General features: G+C 44.1%; 1 protein-coding gene across 10 annotated transcripts in view; it reads right to left on the bottom strand.

The window, feature by feature from the left end:
- dlg1a (discs large MAGUK scaffold protein 1a) overlaps window positions 1-25,154 on the bottom strand; it is a 430,819-nt gene that overhangs the window by 177,643 nt on the left and 228,022 nt on the right. For 5 of the 10 annotated variants that reach the window (XM_060919862.1, XM_060919864.1, XM_060919863.1 and 2 more), the window contains exon 5: window positions 18,203-18,310. The exons of the other annotated variants lie outside the window; for them this stretch is intronic. In XM_060919862.1, coding sequence (XP_060775845.1) covers window positions 18,203-18,310 — 108 coding nt within the window. The remainder of the gene's footprint in view (window positions 1-18,202; window positions 18,311-25,154) is intronic. 10 annotated transcript variants of the gene reach the window in all.

Genomic DNA, 25,154 nt, shown 5'->3' with positions numbered 1-25,154 from the left:
GTTATATTACTGATCTGAGAAATGACATATTGCGATATTAGTGCTAAAATGAGATCTACTCAACAAAGAACAACTATAAAGCAGCCCGAAGCGAACATAAATGCTTGCTCGTATTTTTCATTTCGGGGGTGGAGGGGGGGGGACCTAGATCCAGCAGCAGTGCAGAGAAACAAACAGACATTATGCAGATTCTGAAAAACAAAATGCTAAGAGCAGCCTGCAGAAATAAGCAGCTCCCTCAGACTCGAGAAGAGGTGAGGGGCAGATCTGTCGTTAAGGTGTCATATTTGCTCTCCTGCTCGTCCTTGCAGGTGATTTACATGCAGAGCTCAAAGCTAACACGCATGGAGCAGAGTGAGTTCGCGGGCATGCATTTCTGAGAGCAGCCTCCCATATCTGGTACCGTCTACCCACCAAGAACTGCAGCTGCAGCCTCCTGCTCCTCCTGAAACTCCTCATTAAGCGCCGGCCCATCTTTTTGGCGTACCAGATGGAGGCGAGCATGTCACCACCTGCGTAGCCTCTAGGAGTTGAGCTCTGACCCAAACTGCTCTCCCCAAGGAGCTCGAACTGGGTGAGTCCACAGTTCAGGGAGCAGAAAGCAGATAGAGAGAGGCACTGACACTTTAAAAGTCTGTCCCTGTGTGAATCCAGCAGCCGGGCTTGCTGGAGAGCTCGCACACAGGCATGCTGACTGCTAGGGACTCGCAGTCTGTCCGATTCGCCAGGAGTGACACAGCTCATTTTTCACAAACACTGTCTCCCTCCCTCCTCCCCTGTAGTCCTCATCTATCCTGAGCCAGGCTCGTACAGGCAGGGAGAATACACTTCAACAAGGGGTGATTAATGAAGTGCAGCACAGATCACAGAACGGTGATCCAGACGAGGATGAAAAGCCCGAGGGCAGGTGAGGAAGTTGAGGGCAGGTGGGGAGGTCTGTGCCCGGTGTTGGAGTTTCATCTGCGTTTTTCAAAAAGACTGCATTTCCGATAATTCTCGACTCAGCCGTGGTGTCTGTGGTGTGATGACGTTGATCCAACCTTGCAAAGTGCTTGATCTGATTCCTTGACAAAAAACACTATTTTTCCAAGTTTTTTTTTTTTAAATCTATGACTTTATAATCTCAGAGAATATCAGAGCTTTATTTTCCTGTAAATTTCCAACTTTAATCTCAGAAATTATCTTTTTTTTTTTCCTCTCTTTCAATCTTTCCCCCTCCCTCACCTGTGTATTTCTTAAATTATCTGGACACAAGTGTTGCACTGTGAAATACGCCACGCGTATTTTTCATACGAGCTACACTACCGTTCAAAAGTTTGGGGTCACCCAGACAATTTTGTGTTTTCCATGAAAAGTCACACTTTTATTTACCACCATAAGTTGTAAAATGAATAGAAAATATAGTCGAGACATTTTTCTGGCCATTTTGAGCATTTAATCGACCCCACAAATGTGATGCTCCAGAAACTCAATCTGCTCAAAGGAAGGTCAGTTTTATAGCTTCTCTAAAGAGCTAAACTGTTTTCAGCTGTGCTAACATGATTGTACAAGGGTTTTCTAATCATCCATTAGCCTTCTGAGGCAATGAGCAAACACATTGTACCATTAGAACACTGGAGTGAGAGTTGCTGGAAATGGGCCTCTATACACCTATGGAGATATTGCGCCAAAAACCAGACATTTGCAGCTAGAATAGTCATTTACCACATTAGCAATGTATAGAGTGGATTTCTGATTAGTTTAAAATGATCTCCATTGAAAAGAACAGTGCTATTCTTTCAAAAATAAGGACATTTCAAAGTGACCCCAAACTTTTGAACGGTAGTGTACATCCGGGACATGGAGAACCAAAACGGTGACGTAAATGTCACTTGTGAGGAAATCGATGAATTGTTTTGATAAATTTGGGTCCTTTTTATTTGTGAATGTGTCTATATAATAAAAAGAAAAATCACACGTTGGCTTGAAGATATGAAGGTTATCTTCTTGTTTTGAAAAACTCGCATTTTTCATACAAAATAATTACAGCTTGGGCTTAGAGGGCAAACCATACATTTTCACTCGATTCATGTGTTACCTGTCTGGTGGGGCAGGGGAAGAGCTGACTGACTGCCCGATGTGTTGTCTGCGCTACGACAAGGCCGTGGCTTCCAGGACGCTATGCTGCTGCAACCTCACATTGAATGCACTGCACGCTTGTTCACGATGCGAGTCTGCGAGTGTGTGAGTTTGTCTATGCTTTATGAAACTGCTGACTTTAGTTGCTGTATAAGACCAGTCTAACATAGCAGATCTTGACCAGCGGAACAATATCCTGCCTTGTCAGATCTGATTTATTTTGCTAGAAGAAAATGACTTGCATTTGTAACATCCTCTTCTTACACCGTGTCCTCCATCTAAATGTACCGAGACAAAATACAGGCAAAAATTCTGATGAAGTTGTTGGATATGTTAACGAGATGTAATAAGTTACGTTTCAAGTGTAATATTGTGCCTGAATGGATGTAATACAGAACGAGAAAATGTTCAGGTTTATTTAAAGGGGAACTGAAGGCAAATTTTTTGTTATCAAAATTCTATTTATCACATTTTATTAAATATCGGAACGCATTTTTGATAGCTATTTTGTCACTGCTATAGCAAGTTATGAGTGTTTGAAATGTGCTATGTAATATATCAGTCCATGTGTCAAAGCAATGGCCGTAAACGAGATTCGTTGAGACCTGTGCGAGACGTCGTAGGACGGAAGTAAAACGTACAGCAGAAATCAAAGTGATCTGATCCCAGATCTGAGTGACAGATCATCATCCCAGATCTGAGTGACATATTTAAATAATATTGGCTGGTGTTGAGTGGTATATCAGATATAATCCATTCAGCTGGCAAGCAACCCAACGCTTGGTGAATTCTGCTTCACGATGACCAGTGGTGTGCACAGACGGACACAAGGTGGTGCTCAAGCACCTGCCCCTCTGCCCTCTGTCCAAAAAAGTGCCCTTTTGAATTTTTTTTTTTTACAGTTTACTGAGGCCAATGTCGACATGATCTTTTAGAAAAGCCGCGGCATTAAAAGCGTGTGTGAAAATAATGTCCCGATGTGTGCCCCCTCCGCACACACACACACCGGACCTCTGTCTCTCTTGCTCTGTCACGTGAACAAGCGTGCAGTGCATTCAATGTGAGGTTGCAGCAGCATAGCGTCCTGGAAGCCACGGCCTTGTCGTAGCGCAGACAACACATCGGGCAGTCAGTCAGCTCTTCCCCTGCCCCACCAGCCAGGTAACACATGAATCGAGTGAAAATGTATGGTTTGCCCTCTAAGCCCAAGCTGTAATTATTTTGTCATGAAGTAGCCAGTCGCATACAGAAACAACTGCACATAAGTATTATATTTTTTGCTAGACCATTTTCAGATTGAGGAAAACAAAAATTTCTTTTTCTATTTTGTTCAACTAGAGATTCCTGGCAAAGTCAAAAAGCCTCGATGTAATAAATTAACATTAAGTGGTTGTTTTACACCTTTAAAAACTAAAACGGGTCAGTGGCGACCCGAACACAAGAGGAGGGTTAAATCTCAGACTTTTATAATAAGGTGTTCCACATGCGCAAAAAAGTGCCCTTTTTCCCCCCAGAGCACTTGCCCCTCAAAATGTCTGTGCACGCCACTGACGATGACAGGAAGAGCCGACATCGAAGGATCAAAAAGCGATGTCGCTATGAACGCTTGGCCGCCACAAGCCAGTTATCCCTGTGGTAACTTTTCTGACGCCTCCTGCTTAAAAGCCAGAAGGAGGCCCCGCTTATGACTCGAAGACAAGTTCAATATCATGCTAGCTGAATGGAAAATATCTGATATACCACAAAAAAAAAAAGCCAGCCAACATTATTATTATTATTATTATTATTATTATTATTATTATTATTATACACTCCTTTCGGGTGTTCAGTGCGTCTTTCTCTTTCAAAATTCTCTCAAAACCTTCCGTATTTAATGAAGCAAACCTGGCGGCCATGTTTGTTTACAAATTGTCACAGTCGCTTGCTAGCGCGGAACTTTTACGTCTCTGACGTGTGATGTCATGTTGCCTTGACAACCATGCAATATCGTAAACCATATTCAACGGTCATTCTCCATTGGGTAGAGTGACATAATACACGTAGGATAAACGGTATGCTAACAATATTGCCTGCTGTCGAAACAAGTGAATGAAACCCGCTAGAAGGGAATAGAACATGTTTTTACTGCATCGAAAAAGTGTCCTGTATGTACACTACCGTTCAAAAGTTTGGGGTCACTCTGAAATGTCCTTATTTTTGAAAGAAAAGCACTGTTCTTTTCAATGAAGATCACTTTAAACTAATCAGAAATCCACTCTATACATTGCTAATGTGGTAAATGACTATTCTAGCTGCAAATGTCTGGTTTTTGGTGCAATATCTCCATAGGTGTATAGAGGCCCATTTCCAGCAACTCTCACTCCAGTGTTCTAATGGTACAATGTGTTTGCTCATTGCCTCAGAAGGCTAATGGATGATTAGAAAACCCTTGTACAATCATGTTAGCACAGCTGAAAACAGTTGAGCTCTTTAGAGAAGCTATAAAACTGACCTTCCTTTGAGCAGATTGAGTTTCTGGAGCATCACATTTGTGGGGTCGATTAAATGCTCAAAATGGCCAGAAAAATGGCTTGACTATATTTTCTATTCATTTTACAACTTATGGTGGGAAATAAAAGTGTGACTTTTCATGGAAAACACAAAATTGTCTGGGTGACCCCAAACTTTTGAACGGTAGTGTATAATAAATCACTGATATTTCACTCCGATGACATCACTCCCAGTGTTTTCCCATTGACTAGACATGTGTGTTCAAAATTAAAATTGTTTTGATTAACTTGTGTATTTTTTGTGTGTGTGGATGTGTCAATATAATGCAAAGAACATTACATGGTTGCACGATGATATGAAGTTTATCTTCTTGTATTGAGAACATTTTCACTTGTTTGTGTCACTCACTCGTGAATATGTTCACCACTTGAAAATAAACTTCATATCTTCGTGCAACCATGTCATATCCTCTATGTAACATCCAACAGCCCTAATATGCCATCATACCAAAAATCATTACTCCTACACATTTTCCCCCAAATACTGTAACAAATAAAGTCGTATACAATGCGTTATCAGCTAGATATACACACTCTTACACTACGCACTTTTGATGTTTTTTTTTTTCAGGTGTTAAAATTATGAGTAATAAAGTAAAGTGAGTGGGTAGGTGAGTGGTGGAAGGAGCGAATGTGTAAACTGTGTTTCAGGACGTAATCTTGGAAAAAAAAATCCTAATAAAAAGCCCCACTAACACAGACAGTATCAAGATCACATGTACTGTTTTACTGTATTTGACTCTCTGGAGGGGTCACAGCTCTACACCGAACATTGTTAGTGACATTGTGACGGCACAGGTGCCAGTGCAGTAATTAGTCCGCATCATTAACTGATTGATTGATTGATGATGCCCTTTATTGTCACTAGTCACATGTACCAGCGAAATTAGCCGTCAACCTGTCCGTACATATACAACATACAATTGACATAGGGTAGACAGGACAGGAAGACAGGGATAAAGATAAAAAGGAAACACAACATGAGGAGAGATAAGGAAAAAAAGAACACCCCCCACTATGCTCCTGTCAGGAGTACAGTGTGGGAACATTTAAAAAACCTTTGCACATAAGCACACAACAACACAAATACACTTTAAACACGGAACTTGAGGGGGGGAATCAGGGGTGGGGGTAAGGGGGGAGGGAGGAGGGGAGGAGGTAATCCAGTGCAAGCAAGCAGCCGTCCGCTCCTGCAGCCATGACAGTGCTGGTCACGCACCCGTTTGTCACACTGGGGGTAAAAATGGTGACCGCAGAGAGTTAGAGAAGGAATGTGAGGGTGAGAGTGTCTCCTGGCAGTGACCTTCAGGGGGAAATGTTGCCTCAGCAACGGCCTGAACCGAGGCCGGTGCCGTCTCAGGGCGCCGAATGTCGATAAGATACGAATTGTTTGGTCTTTCCAGACGCAGTCTTTGCACGTCCACACCGCTCGTCCATATCTGTCCATTCTGTCCATTCTATTCAATGAATAGTGGAATATTTAATGGAGTGGATTTGAAATTGTCTCACTTTGCACTAATGACAAGAGTTAAATTACATTACATTAATGGCATTTAGCAGACGCTCTTATCCAGAGCAACGTACAACATACCCAGAGCAGCCTGGGGAGCAGTTGGGGGTTAGGTGCCTTGCTCAAGGGCACTTCCGCCATTCCTGCTGGTCCAGGGAACAGAACCAGTGACCTTTTGGTCCCAAAGCTGCTTCTCTATCCATTAGGCCATGGCTTCCCTCTGGTAAAGCCACTTGCCCTTCACTCGTGAGTTTGTAAAGCCAGACAGCCCAGAGCTTCTGAAGGCATTGATGCTACTGGTACCGAGTACCATGTGAAGGATGGCCATGGCTCCTACAACTGAACCGGACATTACTATCAGCAGCACCATGCTAATAGAGGTGCTCATTAACTTGATGACATGACCATTAATTGCTCCAATTATTTCAATCTGAGCTTTATGAGATCACACTTACACCTCGGGGGTAAAATGGCCATGCTTTGTTCAGTACTGTTAAAAGTAAGTGAAGAACAGAGGCATACAAAGTAGAACAGTCTGATCATATCAGTCTTTAACACTCGTATGATGGAGTTTTAATAGGCCAACAAAAGACGACACCACGCACAGTGATAAGCTTTTAGAGTTTTATATGCTGGCACAGGACTGGACCAAACGTTATGCTGGAGAAGAGCTGATTAGAATTCAGGGCAGTATGCAGGAGAAATGAGTTCTCCTCCAGGTCCCATTACTTAGTATGGCTGAACAGAACTAATGCACTTAGTGCCCTCAAGCCCTTGCCATATTATCTCCAAATATATGACTGTGCTTCAGTCACAAGAAGAGAAATAGAGCAGGAAAGAAAAGCAAAACCAAGGAAAGAGCTATGGAAACAGAAATGATCTACGGTATTGTATTTTAAATATAAAGTTTATACGTAGCTTGTTTGTGTTTAAGACATGGGAATCCTAACAGAAATATCAAGAGGTACTTTTAATGATAACTAAATCAATGTTCAATGCACTGAAAAACCTTTTTACACCTACTAACCTCCCCTTTTTTTTTCCTCCAGAGGACAATAAGAGTTTTGTTAGCCATAAGTTGAATTCTTATGCACTATTAAACATATTCTTAAGAGATGGAGAGAGAAAAATGAATGAAAGAAAGGAATAAAATGAAAAGGAAAAAGAGAAAAATATAATTATACGTGTGTGCTTAATGGGTTAAAATGATTAAAAAAACTCAACAAGATCAACTGTGAGCTACTGCTGACTTAGCTCTCACTTATATCAGAATGCAAGCAATCGAAGGAATAGGACACTTATTATGAATGTTGACTTCAACAAATAATTCACCCTGAAACGAGTAAGTAAAGAGCAGCGTTCTCCCCAAGGATTTCAAATAGCATCCTGGTCAACTGTCATTTTGAAATAGCATCAAAATCCGCCCTTTATGTTCCGTAAATACATTCAGTCAGTAAACAGGAAGTCGATGTGCGACAGACCTGAAAACGGTATACATGGTATAGAACCCCAAGCTGAAGCTCGGTACCAAATATCAAGCAGTTGTGATTTGTAGTTGCTGAGAAAAGTGTTACGAAATTTTTTAAAATCCACGCTACATGTTTCGTAAATACATTCAGTCGGTAAACAGGAAGTCGATGTGCGACAGACCTGAAAATGGTATACATGGTATAGAACCCCAAGCTGAAGCTCGGTACCAAATATCAAGCAGTTGTGACTTGTAGTTGCTGAGAAAAGTGTTACGAAATTTTTTAAAATCCACGCTACATGTTTCGTAAATACATTCAGTCGGTAAACAGGAAGTCGATGTGCGACAGACCTGAAAACGGTAAACACGGTATAGAACCCCAAGCTGAAGCTTGCTACCAAGTGGCTATGATTTGTGGTTGCTGAGAAAAAGGGTGTTTCGGATGGATGGAGATACGGACGGACAGACAGAGGTAAACCAGTAACTCCCCCCACCTTCGAAGTAGGGGTATAATAAAAAAAAATAATAATACAAATGGAGAAAACACTGGGGAGAAAATTCTAGACAGTGAAAGATACTGTATTGAGCAACAAAATGAGGAAAGTAGTAGATCTACGGTAGCATGGATGTGCAGATTGAACAGTCAAATACTGAGGTGTTGTTCAGCTACGTGTGTTACCTGCTGTGTGCGAGTATTCATATAAAATAATACACTATTTGGCCAAAGGTTTGTGGACACCTGACCATCACGCCCCTGTTGCTTTTTGAACATTTCTTTCCAGATGCAGTCCCTCTTTGCTGTGATTATAACCTCCACTCTTCTGGGAAGGCTTTCCAGTAGATTTTGCAATGTGGCTGTGGGGATGTGTGTTCATTCAGCCACAAAAGCATTAGTGAGATCAGGCACTGATGTCAGGTGAGAAGGTCTGGCATGCGGTCAATGTTCCACTTCATCCCAAAGGTGTTCGGTTTGGTTGAGGTCAGGGCTCTGTGCAGGATAATCGAGTTCTTCCACTCCACCCTACTATGGACCTCACATTGCGCACAGGAGCACAATCATACCGGACTGTCGTGTTTGGGTTCGACCCCTTAGCTCAGGGGTGGGCAATTATTTTTTCCATGGGGCCACATGAGAAACAGAAAATTTTGTGGAGGGCCGGACCAAAAGGCAGAACTAAATTCTGCATAATATTAATTGTATTTCTTTATATAAAACAATAAATAACATTGTTTTTACAAGCTGCTAAGACTGGTAAGAGTACGGAAAAAATGAGGTTGCCTTACAAAAAATGTCATTTATTCAATCAAATTTCCCAAAACAATGGTTAACAAAATGTGAACGTTTGTACTATTTTTTTTCAGTCACATTCACCCCAAAACACAATAAAGACATCACAATATTGTCTTTCTACTCCAAATATCAAGCAAGATGCATCATATTATAATAATGATACCCACATTTGTAGTCTAATCACCTCATTTGTTGTTTTTCAGTTTTTTATTTGTTCAGTGAGAGAAATCTAGTCTCTGTTGGTCTTTGACCCCGTCCACACGTAGCCGGGTATCTGCTAAATCGAAGATATTTTTCTACGTTTTGGCCTGTCATCCACATGAAAACACATCAAAAACGAATATTTAAAAAAACTCCGGGCAAAGTGAAGATTTTTGAAAACTCCGTGTATGCCTTTTCGTGTAGACAGAGATAACCGGAGTTTTGCGTTTTAGAACGTCACAATCTGCGCCAAAAAAATGACAACAAATCTGCCCTGACGTCAAACGTGCGACCTTTGTTTACTGCAGAAGCCAGATTAAGCATGGACTTAAACTAGCCGCACACCACGGCGATCCACGCGGTACCGAACCGACCCATTTCAGAGCCAACTCCCGACTGTTGACGAGTGCATTCGCGATTGAAGCGACACGTGACAACTTAATAGCTTTGTGATTGGCTATTGGATATAGTTACTGTTAAATCCAACACTTGAAGATGCTACAGGCTGAATTACAAATGACACAACACGGAATATGTAGCGCACTATCTAGGCTGCATGAGCTATTATTCCCAACCTTAAATAGTGCACTTATATAGGGGAGTTAAAGCGATTTGGAATTCAGCCACACAACTTGAGCAGAGTGGCTTTCCAGCCCACTGTCTATGGATAAAGCTTCAGTCTATGGAATTACAGTATATACCTGCATTAGGTGCTACCAACACGTATTTCTCGCGCTAGAAATTGTGTTTAATGATGTCACGTGTTATATGCGAAAGATATGATTGGCTATTGCTAGCGACTCTCGCCGATCAGTCTGGCTCCCGATTAGTTTTTCGAATCGGCTGTGAGATGAGTCTGTACCATCGAAAACTAGTCTTTACGCCTGACTCGCGACTTCAGTTGGCTCGGTACGCTGAAAATCGGCGTAGTATGCGGCTAGCTAAAGAGTAATGGATCGGAGTAGTGCCTTGAAAGTGTTAATTATTGTGCAGGTGCTATTTACATGTTTAATTTTAGAAGCCCAACTACTGCTCCAAGAGCACAGGCGATGTGATTAGGGGGGAGGATTTGGGGAAATAACCATCTACAGGTTTGGAATGCTTATGAATGTGATTGAAAACGCAGATGTTCGGTTATGTGTGGAAGGGATTTTTTTCGAAGACGAGGTGGTGTGGATAAAACATTTTTATAAACGGAGGGGGGGAAAATGTTCGGTTTTAAAAATACCCGGCTACGTGTGTACATGGCATTTAACGAGTGCATCAAAGTCAGGTTGAATGTCTGAGGTGGAGATGCGAAGCACAGCTGACAGATGATCATCAGTCGATTTGGTGTAGGTATCAGATCTACAGATCGGCTCGGGCTCCGGCGCCTGCTGGTGACGTCACACTATGTGATTGGCTGGACCAGTTGAAGGATGACATACAAGTTTGTGGTTGGTCTGGACAAATTACGGAAGTAGTTATCGCGGGATTAGGTTTCGTGGGATTTCATGTCATGCTCATGTCGTGCGCATTGCGTTTTTGTTGAACACAACCTCAAAATAAAAGCAATGCACATTCAGTCCATGCATGAAGTAAAATTAGAAAATACGTTTATTTTGTAATTTCTAATTAACCTTACGCGGGCCGGTCAGAATGAACCAAAGGGCCGAATGTGGCCCGCGGGCCGTAAAATGCCCAGGTCTGCCTTAGCTCCAGGGAAGCGAAACTGTACTACTACAGTATACAAAGACATTATATACAAGTGTGTGCTTTGAACTTTGTGGCAACAGTTTGAGAAAGAACCACATATGGGTGTAATGATCAGGTGCCCACTTTGTTTATATGCTAACATGTTAACGTATCTTGAAATTAAATAAGCGCTTAAGATTCCAACAAGTTGGGAAGTGACACAAAAGGCCTCTGGTGTAAATAACAAGAAAGTAGAGCTATTTCATTTTCACACACACACACCACCAAAAAAAAAAAAAAAAAAACCCTGTTCAGAATTCTGAGAGAATCCTTCAGGGTTCCTTGATTAAGAAATTAGGTTTTAAATAATATCCTAAAAAGGTAGAGAGCTGGCCAGAAAAAGGGGTAAGCTAGGGAATGCAATCTGTCTAATGAATATGACGAGGATGTTAAATATCATTCTTCCCTCTAAGAGCAGCGATTGTGCTAGATTTAATTAAAAGGGTAATCAGATGTCTGGCATAGAAATATTGACAGGATGCAAGTCCTAACAAACAGGAAAATCAATTAAAAATAGTATTTCACAAAACTTTACAATATGACATTGGACTGGGAATGTAGTCAAATAAAACTAACAGACTGAGCAAAAGGGCGGCATGGTGGTGTAGTGGTTAGCGCTGTCGCCTCACAGCAAGAAGGTCCGGGTTCGAGCCCCGTGGCCGGCGAGGGCCTTTCTGTGCGGAGTTTGCATGTTCTCCCCGTGTCCACGTGGGTTTCCTCCGGGTGCTCCGGTTTCCCCCACAGTCCAAAGACATGCAGGTTAGGTTAACTGGTGACTCTAAATTGACCGTAGGTGTGAATGTGAGTGTGAATGGTTGTCTGTGTCTATGTGTCAGCCCTGTGATGACCTGGCGACTTGTCCAGGGTGTACCCCGCCTCTCGCCCGTAGTCAGCTGGGATAGGGATAGGATCCAGCTTGCCTGCGACCCTGTAGAAGGATAAAGCGGCTAGAGATAATGAGATGAGACTGAGCAAAAAAATAAATAAATAAAAAAATACAACACACTGGGTCACTCCCTGTAGCATGTTTAGTTAATATGTGTTCCATTCATATCATACGCTTTCTATTTTCATATAAATGCCAACAACTGCTTATTCAATAATCCACAGCCATGCATAGCATAGAGATATTTTAGCTGGAAAGAAATATCCAGTTTAAAAGATCTGAAAAATAAAAAACACTGCAAAAAATAATGTCAGAATATTCACCAAATTCTTGATTTTTTCCCCCTAATAAAGACGTATACCATGTAATCATTGTGCCACAGGGGAGGAAAAAACAGTTCAGAAAAATCAATGGAAGCCCAATATTGCCATGACATTCATGTCCACGATGAGTGTATGTAAACCTCTGACCACAACTGTATACAATGCGAGACTGTCCAATTAACTACAATAATGCTGGACTGTCCAAATAACTACCAACCCCATTTCCAAAAAAGTTGGGATATTTTCCAAAAAGAAAAAAAAAAAACCACACCACAAATATCTGTGATTTGTTAATTCACGTGAACCTTTATTTAACTGACAAAAGTACATGGAAAAGATTTTCAATAGTTTTCCTGACCAATGTAATTGCATTTTCTAAATATAAACGAAGATAGAATTTGATGTCTGCAACAACAACTTCTCCCGATTAGGGCTCGCCACAGTGGATCCTTCGTCTCCATTGCTCCCTGTCTTCCGCATCCTTCTCTACCACACCTGCCACTTTCATGTCCTCTCTCACCACATCCATGTATCTCCTCTTTGGCCTTCCTCGTTTTCGTTTGCCTGGCAGCTCCATCCTCAACATTCTCCTTCCAACATGCTCTGCATCTCTTCTCAGGATGCGCCCGTACCATCTCCGTCTCATCTCTCTTAGCTTAATTCCCAAGCTCTCCACATGTACTGTCCCTCTGATGTGCTCGTTCCTTATCCTGTCCAACCTCCCATTGCAAACCTTAACATCCTCAACTCCACCACCTCCAACTTTGCCTCCTGTCTCTTTGTTAAGGGTACGGTCTCCAATCCATATATCACAGCTGGTCTCACTACTGTCTTATACATCTTACCTTTCATTTTTGCTGGGACTTTCCTATCACAAATGACTCCCGAAATCCTTCTCCAACTGCTCCACCCTGCCTGCACTCTCTCTCTCTCACCTCACTATCGCAGCCCCCATTTTCCTGCACAGTTGACCCCAGGTACTTGAATTCACCAACTTTCTTTACATCTACTCCTTGCATCTTCACTACACTCTCATCCCCATTCTCATTGATGCACATGTATTCTGTTTTGCTCCTGCTCACCTTCATCCCTCTTCGTTCCAATGCATACCTCCATCTCTCCAAACCCAACTCAACCTCCTTTCTACTTTCACCACATATCACAATATCATCCGCAAACATCATGTTCTACGGTGACTCTTGCCTCGCTTCGTCCGTCAAGCTATCCATCACCATGGCAAACAAGAAAGGACTCAAAGCAGATCCTTGATGAAGTCCCACCTTCACCTTGAACCATTCAGTTGTTCCAACTGCACACCTCACTGCTGTTTCACTGTTCTCATACATGTCTTGCACCACTCTAATATACTGGTACGTCTCATTCACTTCACTCTCTCATACAATACCATAACTCATCTCTCGGCACTCTATCGTATGCCTTCTCCAGGTCTACAAACACACAATGTTGCTTTCTCTGGCCTTCTCTGTACTTCTCCATTAACATTCTTAAAGCAAAAATTGCATCCGACGTGCTCTTCCTTGGCATAAACCCGTACTGCTGTTCACACACTGCTACCTCTCTTCTCAGTCTCGCCTCCAATACCCTTTCCCATAGCTTCATGGTGTGGGAAAGGTGATTCCTTCAACACATTAAAAAAAAAAGCTGGGCCAGAGGCATTATAACTGTTGTATTACATCACCTTTCCTTTAGTAACACTTTATAATCGTATGAGATCTGAGGATGCTAACTGTTGCAGTTTTGCGATTAGAATTTTTGTCCATTCTTGCTTGACTTCAGCTGCTCAACAACCCGTGGTCACCGTTGTCTGATTCTCCTCTTCATGAAGCACCAAACATTCTCAACACAAGACAGATCTGGACCGTCAGCAGGCCAGTCAAGCACACGCACTCTGTTTATGAAGCCACGCTGTTGAAGCCTGTGCAGAATGAGGCCTGGCATTGTCCTGCTCAAATAAGCATGGACTTCCTGGGAAGAGACGTTGCCTTGATGAATGCCATTCTAAAATCCCAATATATCAAATGGTACCTTCACACACGTGCAACTCACCCATACCGTGTGCACCAGTGGCGCCCAGACCATCACAGATGCACCTTTCTCTGGTAACAAACTGGACAGTCATGTTTACCTTTGGCACTGAGAACTCAACATCTGGTTTCCCAGAAAACAAGCTGAAATGTGGACTCATCTGACCACAGCACACATTTCCACTGTCTTTTGGTCCATCTGAGAAGTTCGAGCCCAGAGAACTCTGCAGCATTTCTGCATAGAATTGATAAATGGCTGACAACAGCTTTCTGAAGTACTCCCGAGTCCATATGGCTATATTTGTCACATTAGCGTGACAGTTTCTCAGGCAGCGCCACCTGAGGGCTCGAAGGTCATGCACATTCAAACAGTGGTTTCCGACCTTGCCATTTACGCGCTGGGATGTCTCTGAATTCCCGGAATCTTTTCACAATATTATGGACTGTAGCTTTAGAAAGACCTAAAATCTTGCATTGAGAAATGTCCTTTTTGAATTGACTGAGCCTTTGGTGCTGCTCCTTTTATACCCAATTATGTTACCAGTTAACCTGGTTATTGTGGAATCTTCCAAAATGCCGTTACTTGAATATCCTATAAACCTTTCAGTCTTATTCTGCCTCTGTCCCAACATTTTTTTGAGTGTGCTGCAAGCATCAAATTCTAATTTTGTTTATATCTACAAAATACAATTAAGTTGGTCAGTAAAACTACTGAAAATCTTTTCTTTGTACTTTTGTTATTTAAATAAAGGTTCACATGAATTAACAAGGCGGCACGGTGGTGTAGTGGTTAGCGCTGTCGCCTCACAGCAAGAAGGTCCGGGTTCGAGCCCCGTGGCCGGCGAGGGCCTTTCTGTGCGGAGTTTGCATGTTCTCCCCATGGGTTTCCTCCGGGTGCTCCGGTTTCCCCCACAGTCCAAAGACATGCAGGTTAGGTTAACTGGTGACTCTAAATTGACCGTAGGTGTGAATGTGAGTGTGAATGGTTGTCTGTGTCTATGTGTCAGCCCTGTGATGACCTGGCGACTTGTCCAGGGTGTACCCCGCCTTTCGCCCGTAGTCAGCTGGGATAGGCTCCAGCTTGCCTGCGACCCTGTAGAACAGGATAAAGCGGCTACAGATAATGAGATGAGATGAATTAACAAATCACAGGGTTTTTTTTATTGCATTTTGGAAAATACCCCAACTTTTCTGGAAATGGGATTAGTACAATAATGATGGACTATCCAAACAACAATAATGCAGGACTGTCCAAATAACAGTAATGCCAGACTGTAAAAAAATAAAAAATAAAAAAACTACAATGACACTGGCCTGAAAACATTGATTTGTAAATGATCTTCGACCTGTATTGCACCCAAAACAATACAACACATTATCTGATGTTCTACCTCGTGAATTTTATTTTTTCAAAAATAAACACATCAATTTTAATTCTTGCAACATGTTTCAAAAAAAGTTGGAACAGTAAAGCATTTACCACTTTGTAATGTTGCTGTTGCTTCTCACAACACTTAAAAGATGTTTAGAGACTGAAGACACCAAGTGATGAAGCGTTTCAGGCGTTATTTTGTTCCATTCTTCCTGCAAACAGGTCTTAAGGTGTGCAGCAGTACGGGGTCATCATGGTCATATGACAATAGAGCACATGGCGACCATTTCTTACAAAAACAAAGACTACTATAAAGAAATACTGATTCATCTGACCACAAAACACGTTTCTACTGTGTGATGTTCCATCCCAGATGCCTCTGAGCCCGGAGAAGTTGACGGTGCTTCTGGACACAGTTAACATAAGGCTTCCTTTTTGTACAGTAAATTTTTAACTGGTATTTGTGGATGTAACTCTGTATTGTAGTGCTTGACAAAGGTTTACCAAAGTAATTTTGAGCCAATGTGGTCATATCGGCTATAGATGAATGACGGTTCTTGACGCAGTGCCATCTGAGGGATCGGAGATCACAGGTGATCAGCTTAGGCTTGCGCCCTTGCCCTTTACACACCGAAATTCCTCCAGATTCCTTGAATTGTTTCATGATATGTACCGTAGAGAGTGAAATATCCAAATCCCTTTGTATCTCTCTTTGAGGAATATTGTTTTTAAACATTTCAATAATTTTCTCACACATTTGTTGATAAACTGGAGATCCTCGGCCCATCTTTGCTCCTCAAAGATGAAACCTTTCCTGGATACTGATTTTGTCCCAAATCATAATTATAATCACCTGTTTCAAATCACATTAATTGTTTTACCTCATTACATGCCCTAAATTGCCCCTGTCCCAACATTTTTGGAATGTGTTGCAGGCTTGAAACGCAGGAATGGATATATATTAATAAATGAAATGAAGTTGAGCAGACAAAACATGAAATATCTTGGGTTCATTCTGTCTGCAATGAAACAGAAGTCAAAGTAAATTTAGAAATCATTTCTTTCTTTTTTTGTTTGCATTTTCCATACTCTCCCAACTTTTTCTGATTTGGGGTTGTAAAATGACATGAGATTGTCCAAATAACTACAATAATGCATGACTATCAAAATAACAACTACAACGTAGGACTGTCCCCAAACTGTTCAGATAACTACAGTAATGCAAGACTATACAAATACCAACAATAATGCAATACTGTCAAAATAAATATAATAATACAAGATTCTCCAGATAACTGCAATGACACAGGGCTGTCCAAATAACTACAATAATGCTGGATTTCCAAATTACATTACATTAATGACATTTAGTGGACGCTCTTATCCAGAGCGATGTACAACATACCCAGAGCAGCCTGGGGAGCAGTTGGGGGTTAGGTGCCTTACTCAAAGGCACTTCAGCCATTTCTGCTGGCCCAAGGAATCAAACCGGTAACCTTTTGGTCCCAAAGCTACTTCTCTAACCATTAAGCCATGACTTCCCCAAGGCCATTACATGGAGTTTCCTTATCATTACAACATAATGCAAGACTGTCCAAATATGGATATGGAAATATGGATTTCAACATAAGTACAATAAGACAAGAATGTCCAAATAACCGCAAAGACGTTGGACTGTCCAAATAACCCGCAAAGACGTTGGACTGTCCAAATAACCCGCAATGACGTTGGACTGTCCAAATAACCCGCAATGACGTTGGACTGTCCAAATAACCCGCAATGACGTTGGACTGTCCAAATAACCCGCAATGACGTTGGACTGTCCAAATAACCCGCAATGACGTTGGACTGTCCAAATAACCCGCAATGACGTTGGACTGTCCAAATAACCTGCAATGACGTTGGACTGTCCAAATAACCTGCAATGACGTTGGACTGTCCAAATAACCCGCAATGACGTTGGACTGTCCAAATAACCCGCAATGACGCTGGCCTGTCCAAATAACCCGCAATGACGCTGGCCTGTCCAAATAACCCGCAATGACGTTGGACTGTCCAAATAACCCGCAATGACGTTGGACTGTCCAAATAACCCGCAATGACGTTGGACTGTCCAAATAACCCGCAATGACGTTGGACTGTCCAAATAACCCGCAATGACGTTGGACTGTCCAAATAACCCGCAATGACGTTGGACTGTCCAAATAACCCGCAATGACGTTGGACTGTCCAAATAACCCGCAATGACGTTGGACTGTCCAAATAACCCGCAATGACGTTGGCCTGTCCAAATAACCCGCAATGACGTTGGCCTGTCCAAATAACCCGCAATGACGTTGGCCTGTCCAAATAACCCGCAATGATGTTGGCCTGTCCAAATAACCGCAATGATGTTGGCCTGTCCAAATAACCGCAATGATGTTGGCCTGTCCAAAGCCAACAGGAAATGTTTGCCCTATTGCTTAAAAACACAAAGATACAGAAAAAGATCTAATGTTTTTGGAACACCCAGCAAGCACTGTAACATCCTTGCCATCTAGTGCCTGAAATGAATACTACAACACACCTTTTCTTCAAAATAATATTTGACATTTTTTCTTCACATTTCCAAAATTACCTTCACAAAACCCGCTTGTATGTTTTTTTGAAATGATAGGGTGAACAAAAAAAGAACCTAATTGAATACTGCAACACTGGGTGTTTACCTGCATGAGTGTCTCATTGCGAGAGTATAGTGTGGAGAAAGCAGGGGCCGGCACCTCCTCTCCTCCTACTGGGGACGAGCTCTCAAAAACGCACTCCAGAGACTCTACCTACAGAGGAAGCATGCAACCGCAGTGATGCGCAGTAGAAGCCAATAAAAGGAACAGACAAAGCCATAGAACAGAGGCCAAAGTTTATACAATACTGAAAAAGCTGGCTCTGAGTGATAACAGCCAAAGCTTCGCTCACTTCAGCAGAACCAAGATGCTTTATTCAGTTCAGACATGAAAGGCACAAATCAACATGAGCTGAGAGGCAACAAAATGCATGCTGTAGTCTATATCTTAAATAAAAAAAAAAAAAAATTGAAATTATGTGAAACCGTGAGCTAGATCATGAATTTGAACCAAATCACGGGAAGAATGAAGAAATACAATTAGTGATTAACTGATTAGTGGACCACGCAATAAAAACAAAGACATGCAACGTTGTAAGGACATGAAATGTCTATACATCTGTTATAAATATGTAGGAATGGAAATCAATGGAGAGACAGAGATGTCTACGTTAATACCCAAAGCTCTCAGAAATGCTGAAAGCTGAGTATTAATTCAGTATTAAGTTTAATTTCCAAGGTATAGGATTTTTGTGACTAGATGACACCCATGATACCCATACGGAACTGCATAGTATGTGTGTGTATCACACCATGCGCAGGCATTTACAGGTACATAAGCCAGTCACAGGTCGGCTCAGCTGAGCGACCTGGAGTGCCACAAGATGTCATCGCCATCTGTTCTGGCTATTCAAGCCAAACCCTCACAGAGAGCAAACGTAAAAGCCCAGTCAGGGGCAGAAATGCTCAGAAATACATCGTTACTAATTAAAATGCCACAATAGAAAATTTTGCATTCGACTCTGAAATATTTAAAATGCAACACAATCCTGGTTGTGATGAATGTGATAAATGCCTGTAGGCAGTTCTCTTTAAATAGAAGCTGGTCCAGAGGACCGTGGTGCATCATGGGTAGGTGGGTTAAACCACAGTGTGTTTGGTCAGTCCATCACCATCCAGAATTTGGCTTAATGGAGCATGCAGCGGTGCACAGACAAGATGATAATCTGACAAATCTATTTAAAGCGGCGGATTTAAACCAGGCTGTTCACATGAGCTTCTCAATAACACACACACACACACACACACACACACACACACACACATCAACAAAGCAAGCATGTAACCTCTAGATAAAGTTAAAAAATGGTCATGAAAATTCACACGGTGTTCTACACACATGAAATGGGTGACGACATATAAATATGCCTCGCTTCTTTTTTAGTGAGAGCTCCTTCAGTTACCCACATCAGCCACAAGGTGGAGTAAGACATCTATCATATCTGCTAAAGTAAAAGCCTGACCTGTCATCATCTCATAAGCTGAATTTGACGACAAATCAATTTGAATCACCGTCTCAATCACTGTAGCTATTGTCCTCATATGACCTTCGTGTTCTAACTGAGGGATGCTGAAACGATACGCTAGCTGGATGTGTTATTCATATTTCTCTCTCATATTATCATATCTAGTAATAAAAGACGGGCAGAATGAGAGAGAGAGAAGCCACCAGTTGGGCGAGCAGCCAGGCAGCATCACCAGTCTGAATGCATGAGCTGATTTAAGAGAAATGCAGGCTCACAGTGATGACAGTGCCTCTGTGTGTGTGTGTGTGTGTGTGTGTGTGTGAGTGAGTGAGTGAGTGAAAGAGAGAGAGAGTGAGCAAGCGCTAACTCTGGCTCTGTGCACTTGAGGTTGATGAGAGGTGACAGGCAGGGCTTTTTATTCTGCTTTGTGAGAGAGAATGGAGCAGCAGTGATCTGTGGCTGCCTGGTCCCAAACTCACCCCATCCTGGCACAGCTTCTCATCCAGCTGCACTGGGATGAGCTCAGCCAAAACTCTCTTCTTTAAAAAGCTTGTAGTGCCAATCTGGGCGGTTCTGTTCCATGTGGGTTTGGAAAAAAAAAAAAAAAAGTACAAGTGTTCTTCCAGTTTCAGACGAGATGAACAGTTCGGCTCTTTCCCTGTGCAAACTGTCTCCACTTAAGCGTGTTGTGATGGAGTAAGCTAGGAAAGGATTGTGTCATGCTTACAGAATTAGGTTAGTCTTTCTTTGAGCACTAGGGATATCAGTAGAGGTCGATCTCACCACTGCCAATCTCATTATAGCTAAAGGCCTCTTTGGACAGGCCTGGAGAAAAATCAATGGACTTGAAGTCCAGCCAATTATGGGAACGTGAATAAGTTTGTACCGTGTGCCTTTACAGAAGATAGATTTTGGGGTTATTTTTATATTAGGTTCAAAGGATTTTTAAAACTCCTTTAAATTGGATATTATGTCCAGCTTCACACCTGAGCATTATTCATTTTATGTACTGAAATAAATTAGGAAACATTTAACAGTTATTCCACGAAATTGAGTCATACATGAGCTGATAGCCGACGAGGCACGTAGCACTGAGTTGACCATAAGCCATGTATGACGAGATTGAGAGGAATAACTGTTTTATCCTATCCACATTCACTGGATTTTGAGAAACGGAGCTGTGGCAGCGGGGGCGTGGCCGAGCATCAGTCTGTGAATGGAGGGCAGAGTCCGGGAAGGTGAGTGGTCGTATCGCTACACCTGTTGTCAATTAACGTGTGTTTGTGTGTCTCTTCCAGTGACTGCGCCCTATAAAAGAAGGGTGAGAAGGGGAGATTGGGGCCGAGGGCTTGATAATAGCCTGTGTGTGTGTGAGACAGAGAGTTCAAGTGTTTTGTGCTGAAAAGCCAAAATAAAGAAAATAATTAAGAAGCAAAAAACCGCCTGCTGTGCTTCTGTGCTCCACCCACATCAGGGTCTCACTACAGTGGTGCCGAAACCCGGGAGTGCAGAAGGGAACAGCCCCATGGAGTCCTCTCTGTTCAAGGACCTGATCCGCGCCCTCACCACAGCCCAGCAGAACCAGCACCAAGTGCTGGTCGCCCTCCGAAAAGAGCAGAAACAATGGTTCAAAGCCTTGGTGCTGGCCCAACAGGAAGACCACCAGGCATTCCGGCAACTGCTCATGTCGGCGGGGTCCACGACCGCCACCGGAGCGGACCCTCCCCACCTCACCCTAACAAAGATGGGTCCGCCCGACGATCCAGAAGCCTTCCTCGCACTCTTTGAGCAAGCAGCGGAGGCGTGGGGTTGGCCGGTCGACCAGTGCGCGCAGCGTGCCTCCTCCTCCTGCTGACGGGTGAGGCGCAGCTTGCTGCGCTGCAGCTCCCCGCCGACAGCCGGCTCGTGTACACGGACCTCCGAAGAGCCATCCTCCAGCGTGTCAGCCGCTCCCCAGAGCAACAGCGGCAGTGCTTCTGCTCGCTGTGCTTGGAGGAGGTTGGCCGACCGTTCGCGTTTCGGCAACAACTCCGGGACGCCTGCCGGCAGTGGCTGAGGGCAGACGGCCGCGATGCCGAGGGAGTTATCGACCTGGTGACACTGGAGCAATTCATCGCACGACTTCCGGAAGGAACAGCGGAGTGGGTCCAGTGTCATCACCCAGCGTCGCTGGACCAAGCTATCGAGCTGGCAGAAGACCACATGGCGGCAGTTCCGACAACAGGAAGCCATCTTCTCCTCTTTCCTCTCTCTCTGCTTCCCGTCCTCGCCCCATTCCCCCACCGCGAAGGCGGGGGCCAACTCCCGCACCCCCAGCCGTCCCGGCGCACCCGTGGTGTCCTCCCGTTTTCCCCTTCCTTGTCTGTGTCTTCTCCCTCCCAGGTGAGTGATATCCATAACACCAGTGCAGAGGGAGAGCCTGGGCCGGTGTGCTGGTGCTGCAGGGAGCCGGGACATCTCCAAAATCAGTGCTCCGTGATGGAGGTGGGCGCGGTGGTCCAGGTCCCCGACGCGCCAGAAACCGCCCTCGATCAGGCCGGAGCATATCGTATACCAGTAAGTGTCCAAGGGGATACGTACCAGGCTTTGATGGATTCCGGCTGTAACCAGACCTCAATCCACCAAAGCCTGGTGTAAGGCATTGCAGAGAGCACAAGTGGTGAAGGTGTTGTGTGCGCACGGGGATGTTCACAACTACCCTTTAGTGTCCGTCCACATTCTATTTCGGGGGGAAAAGCATAGTGTAAAGGCGGCGGTTAACCCTCATCTCACCCACTCGCTGATTTTGGGGGCTGACTGACCGGGTTTTAAGAAATTAATGACGCACATACTAAGCAGTGGGTCCTGCAGTAATCCGTCTGGGGAAGACCCCGGTCTTAGCATTGGCGGGAGAAGCTGTCACAGAGCCGTCTACGTCAGCACTGCATCAGGGCGATACATGGAGTGAGGAGCACCCCGCCCCTCCTCCCTCTCTCGGGGATTCCCTTGGGGATTTCCTGTTAGAGCAGTCGCGAGACGGGACTCTGCAGCATGCATTTGACCAAGTGAGAGTAATCGATGGTCAAATTCTCCAGCCAAGGGGCGTCGTGGCTCAGGTGGATAAGGCGCCATACCATAAATCTGGGGACCCGGGCCGGGTTCAATTCCGGCCCGAGGTCATTTCCCGATCCCTCCCCGTCTCTCTCTCCCGCTCATTTCCTGTCTCTACACTGTCCTATCCAATAAAGGTGAAAAAAGCCCAAAAAAAATCTTTAAAAAAAAAATTCTCCAGCCAAATGCGACGCAGGCCTTCCCCTACTTTGCTATTATTAAGGATAGGTTATACCGAGTGACGCAGGACACTCAAACTGGTGAAAAGATCACACAGTTATTAATCTCAAAGAGCCGCCAGGGAACTCATATTCCAGGCGGCTCACTTTAATCCCATGGCCGGACATTTAGGGCAGGATAAAACACTAGCCCGAATAATGGCCCAGTTCTACTGGCCAGGGATTCATGGGGATGTCCATTGGTGGTGTGCGGTGTGCCGCGAACGCCAATTAGTAAATCCCGTGGCCACTCCAAAAGCGTCTTTGCGCCCTCTCCCTTTAATCGAGACCCCTTTTGAAAGAATTGAGATGGATCGCGTCGGGCCATTAGATCAGTCAGCATGGGGATATCACTTTATTTTAGTTCTGGTGGACTATGCAACACGATACCCAGAAGCAGTGCCTCTCCGCAATATTTCAGCACGCAGTATTGCGGAAGTGCTCTTTCACTTTGTCTCCCGGGTCAGGATTCCAAAAGAAATCCTGACAGATCAAGGCACTAAATTTATGTCATGCACACTGCGCGAGCTGTATGGGTTACTGGGGATTAAGCCTATCCACAACAGCATCTATCACCCACAGTGACTGGAGCAGCCCAGTGGTCCTGGTCCCCAAGATCGATGGGTTGGTCCGGTTCTGTGTGGACTATAGGAAAGTCAAAGCAGTGTCTAAATGTGACACGTATCCAATGCCTCGCGTTGACTAGCTGCTCGATCGATTAGGCACTGCTCATTTTGATTCAACACTGGATTTAACGAAGGGGTATTGGAAGATCCCCTTGACTCCTTTGTCCCGAGAGAAAACGGCCTTTTCCACACTGTTTGGCTTACACCAATTCGTCACACTTCCTTTTGGGTTGTTTGGGGCGCCCGCTATGTTCCAGTGGCTTATGGACAGGGTCCTCCGCCCCCACACCACCTACGCAGCCGCATATCTCGATGATATTGTCATCTACAGTACAGCAATGACTGGCCGCGGCACCTCGAACACCTTAGGGCCGTCCTAAAGTCGCTAAGGCGGGCGGGTCTCACAGCCAACCCAAAGAAGTGTGCAATTGGGCAAGTGGAAGTACGGTATCTGGGTTTCTACTTAGGCCATGGGCAGGTCCATCCCCAAATTAATAAGACGGCAGCAATTGCGGCCTGCCCGAGGCCCAAGACCAAAAAGGGGGTGAGACAGTTCCTGGGGCTGGCTGGCTACTATCGTAGGTTCATACCTAATTATTCAGACGTCACCAGCCCGCTGACTGATCTCACTAAAAAGGGAGCACCAGATCCGGTCCAGTGGACGGAGCAATGCCAACAGGCTGTCTCTAGGGTAAAGGCTGCACTGTGTAGGGGGCCACTGTTACACTCCCCTGACTTTTCTCTCTCCCCTTTATTTTACAGACGGACGCATCAGAAAGAGGGCTGGGGGCCGTTCTGTCCCAGAAGGTGGAGGGGGAGGAGCATCCTGTGCTGTACATTAGCCAGAAGCTGTCAATGCGGGAAGGCAGGTACAGCACGATAGAGAAAGAGTGCCTAGCCATTAAATGGGCAGTCCTCGCCCTCCAGTACTACCTACTGGGACCCCCTTTCACCCTCTGTTCAGACCACACACCCCTCCAGTGGTTCCACCACATGAAAGATGCCAACAAGCGGATCACCCGTTGGTATCTTGCCCTCCAGCCATTTAAATTCGAGGTGGTCCACAGGCCGGGGGTGCAGATGGTGGTGGTGGACTCCCTGTCCCGTCCGGGTGTGTGTGGCAGTGAGAGCGTGGCCGAGCGTCGGTCTGTGAATGGAGGGCGGAGTCAGGGAAGGTGAGTGGTTGTATCGCTACAACTGTTGTCAATTAACGTGTGTTTGTGTGTCTCTTCAGTGACTACGCCTTATAAAAGGAGAGTGAGAAGGGGAGATCAGGGCCGAGGGCTTGATAATAGCCTGTGTGTGTGAGTGAGTGAGTGAGTGAGTGAGTGAGTGAGTGAGTGAGTGAGTGAGTGAGTGAGTGAGTGAGTGAGAGAGAGAGAGTTTTGTGCTGAAAAGCCAAAATAAAGAAAATAATGAAGAAGCAAACAACCGCCTACCGTGCTTCTGTGCTCCACCCACATCAGGGTCTCACTACAGGAGCATTTTTATTTTTATTTTTTGCAAATTCAATAAATAAAAACTTTATACAAAACATCCGACCAAATCATTTCCGCTGAGAATGTAAACAAACCGGCGAAATGACAGTAGCGATTTGT

The sequence above is a fragment of the Neoarius graeffei genome, chromosome 4 (assembly GCF_027579695.1).
Source record: "Neoarius graeffei isolate fNeoGra1 chromosome 4, fNeoGra1.pri, whole genome shotgun sequence".
Classification (NCBI taxonomy): Eukaryota; Metazoa; Chordata; class Actinopteri; order Siluriformes; family Ariidae; genus Neoarius; species Neoarius graeffei.
This window is presented reverse-complemented; position numbering and strand designations above follow the sequence as displayed.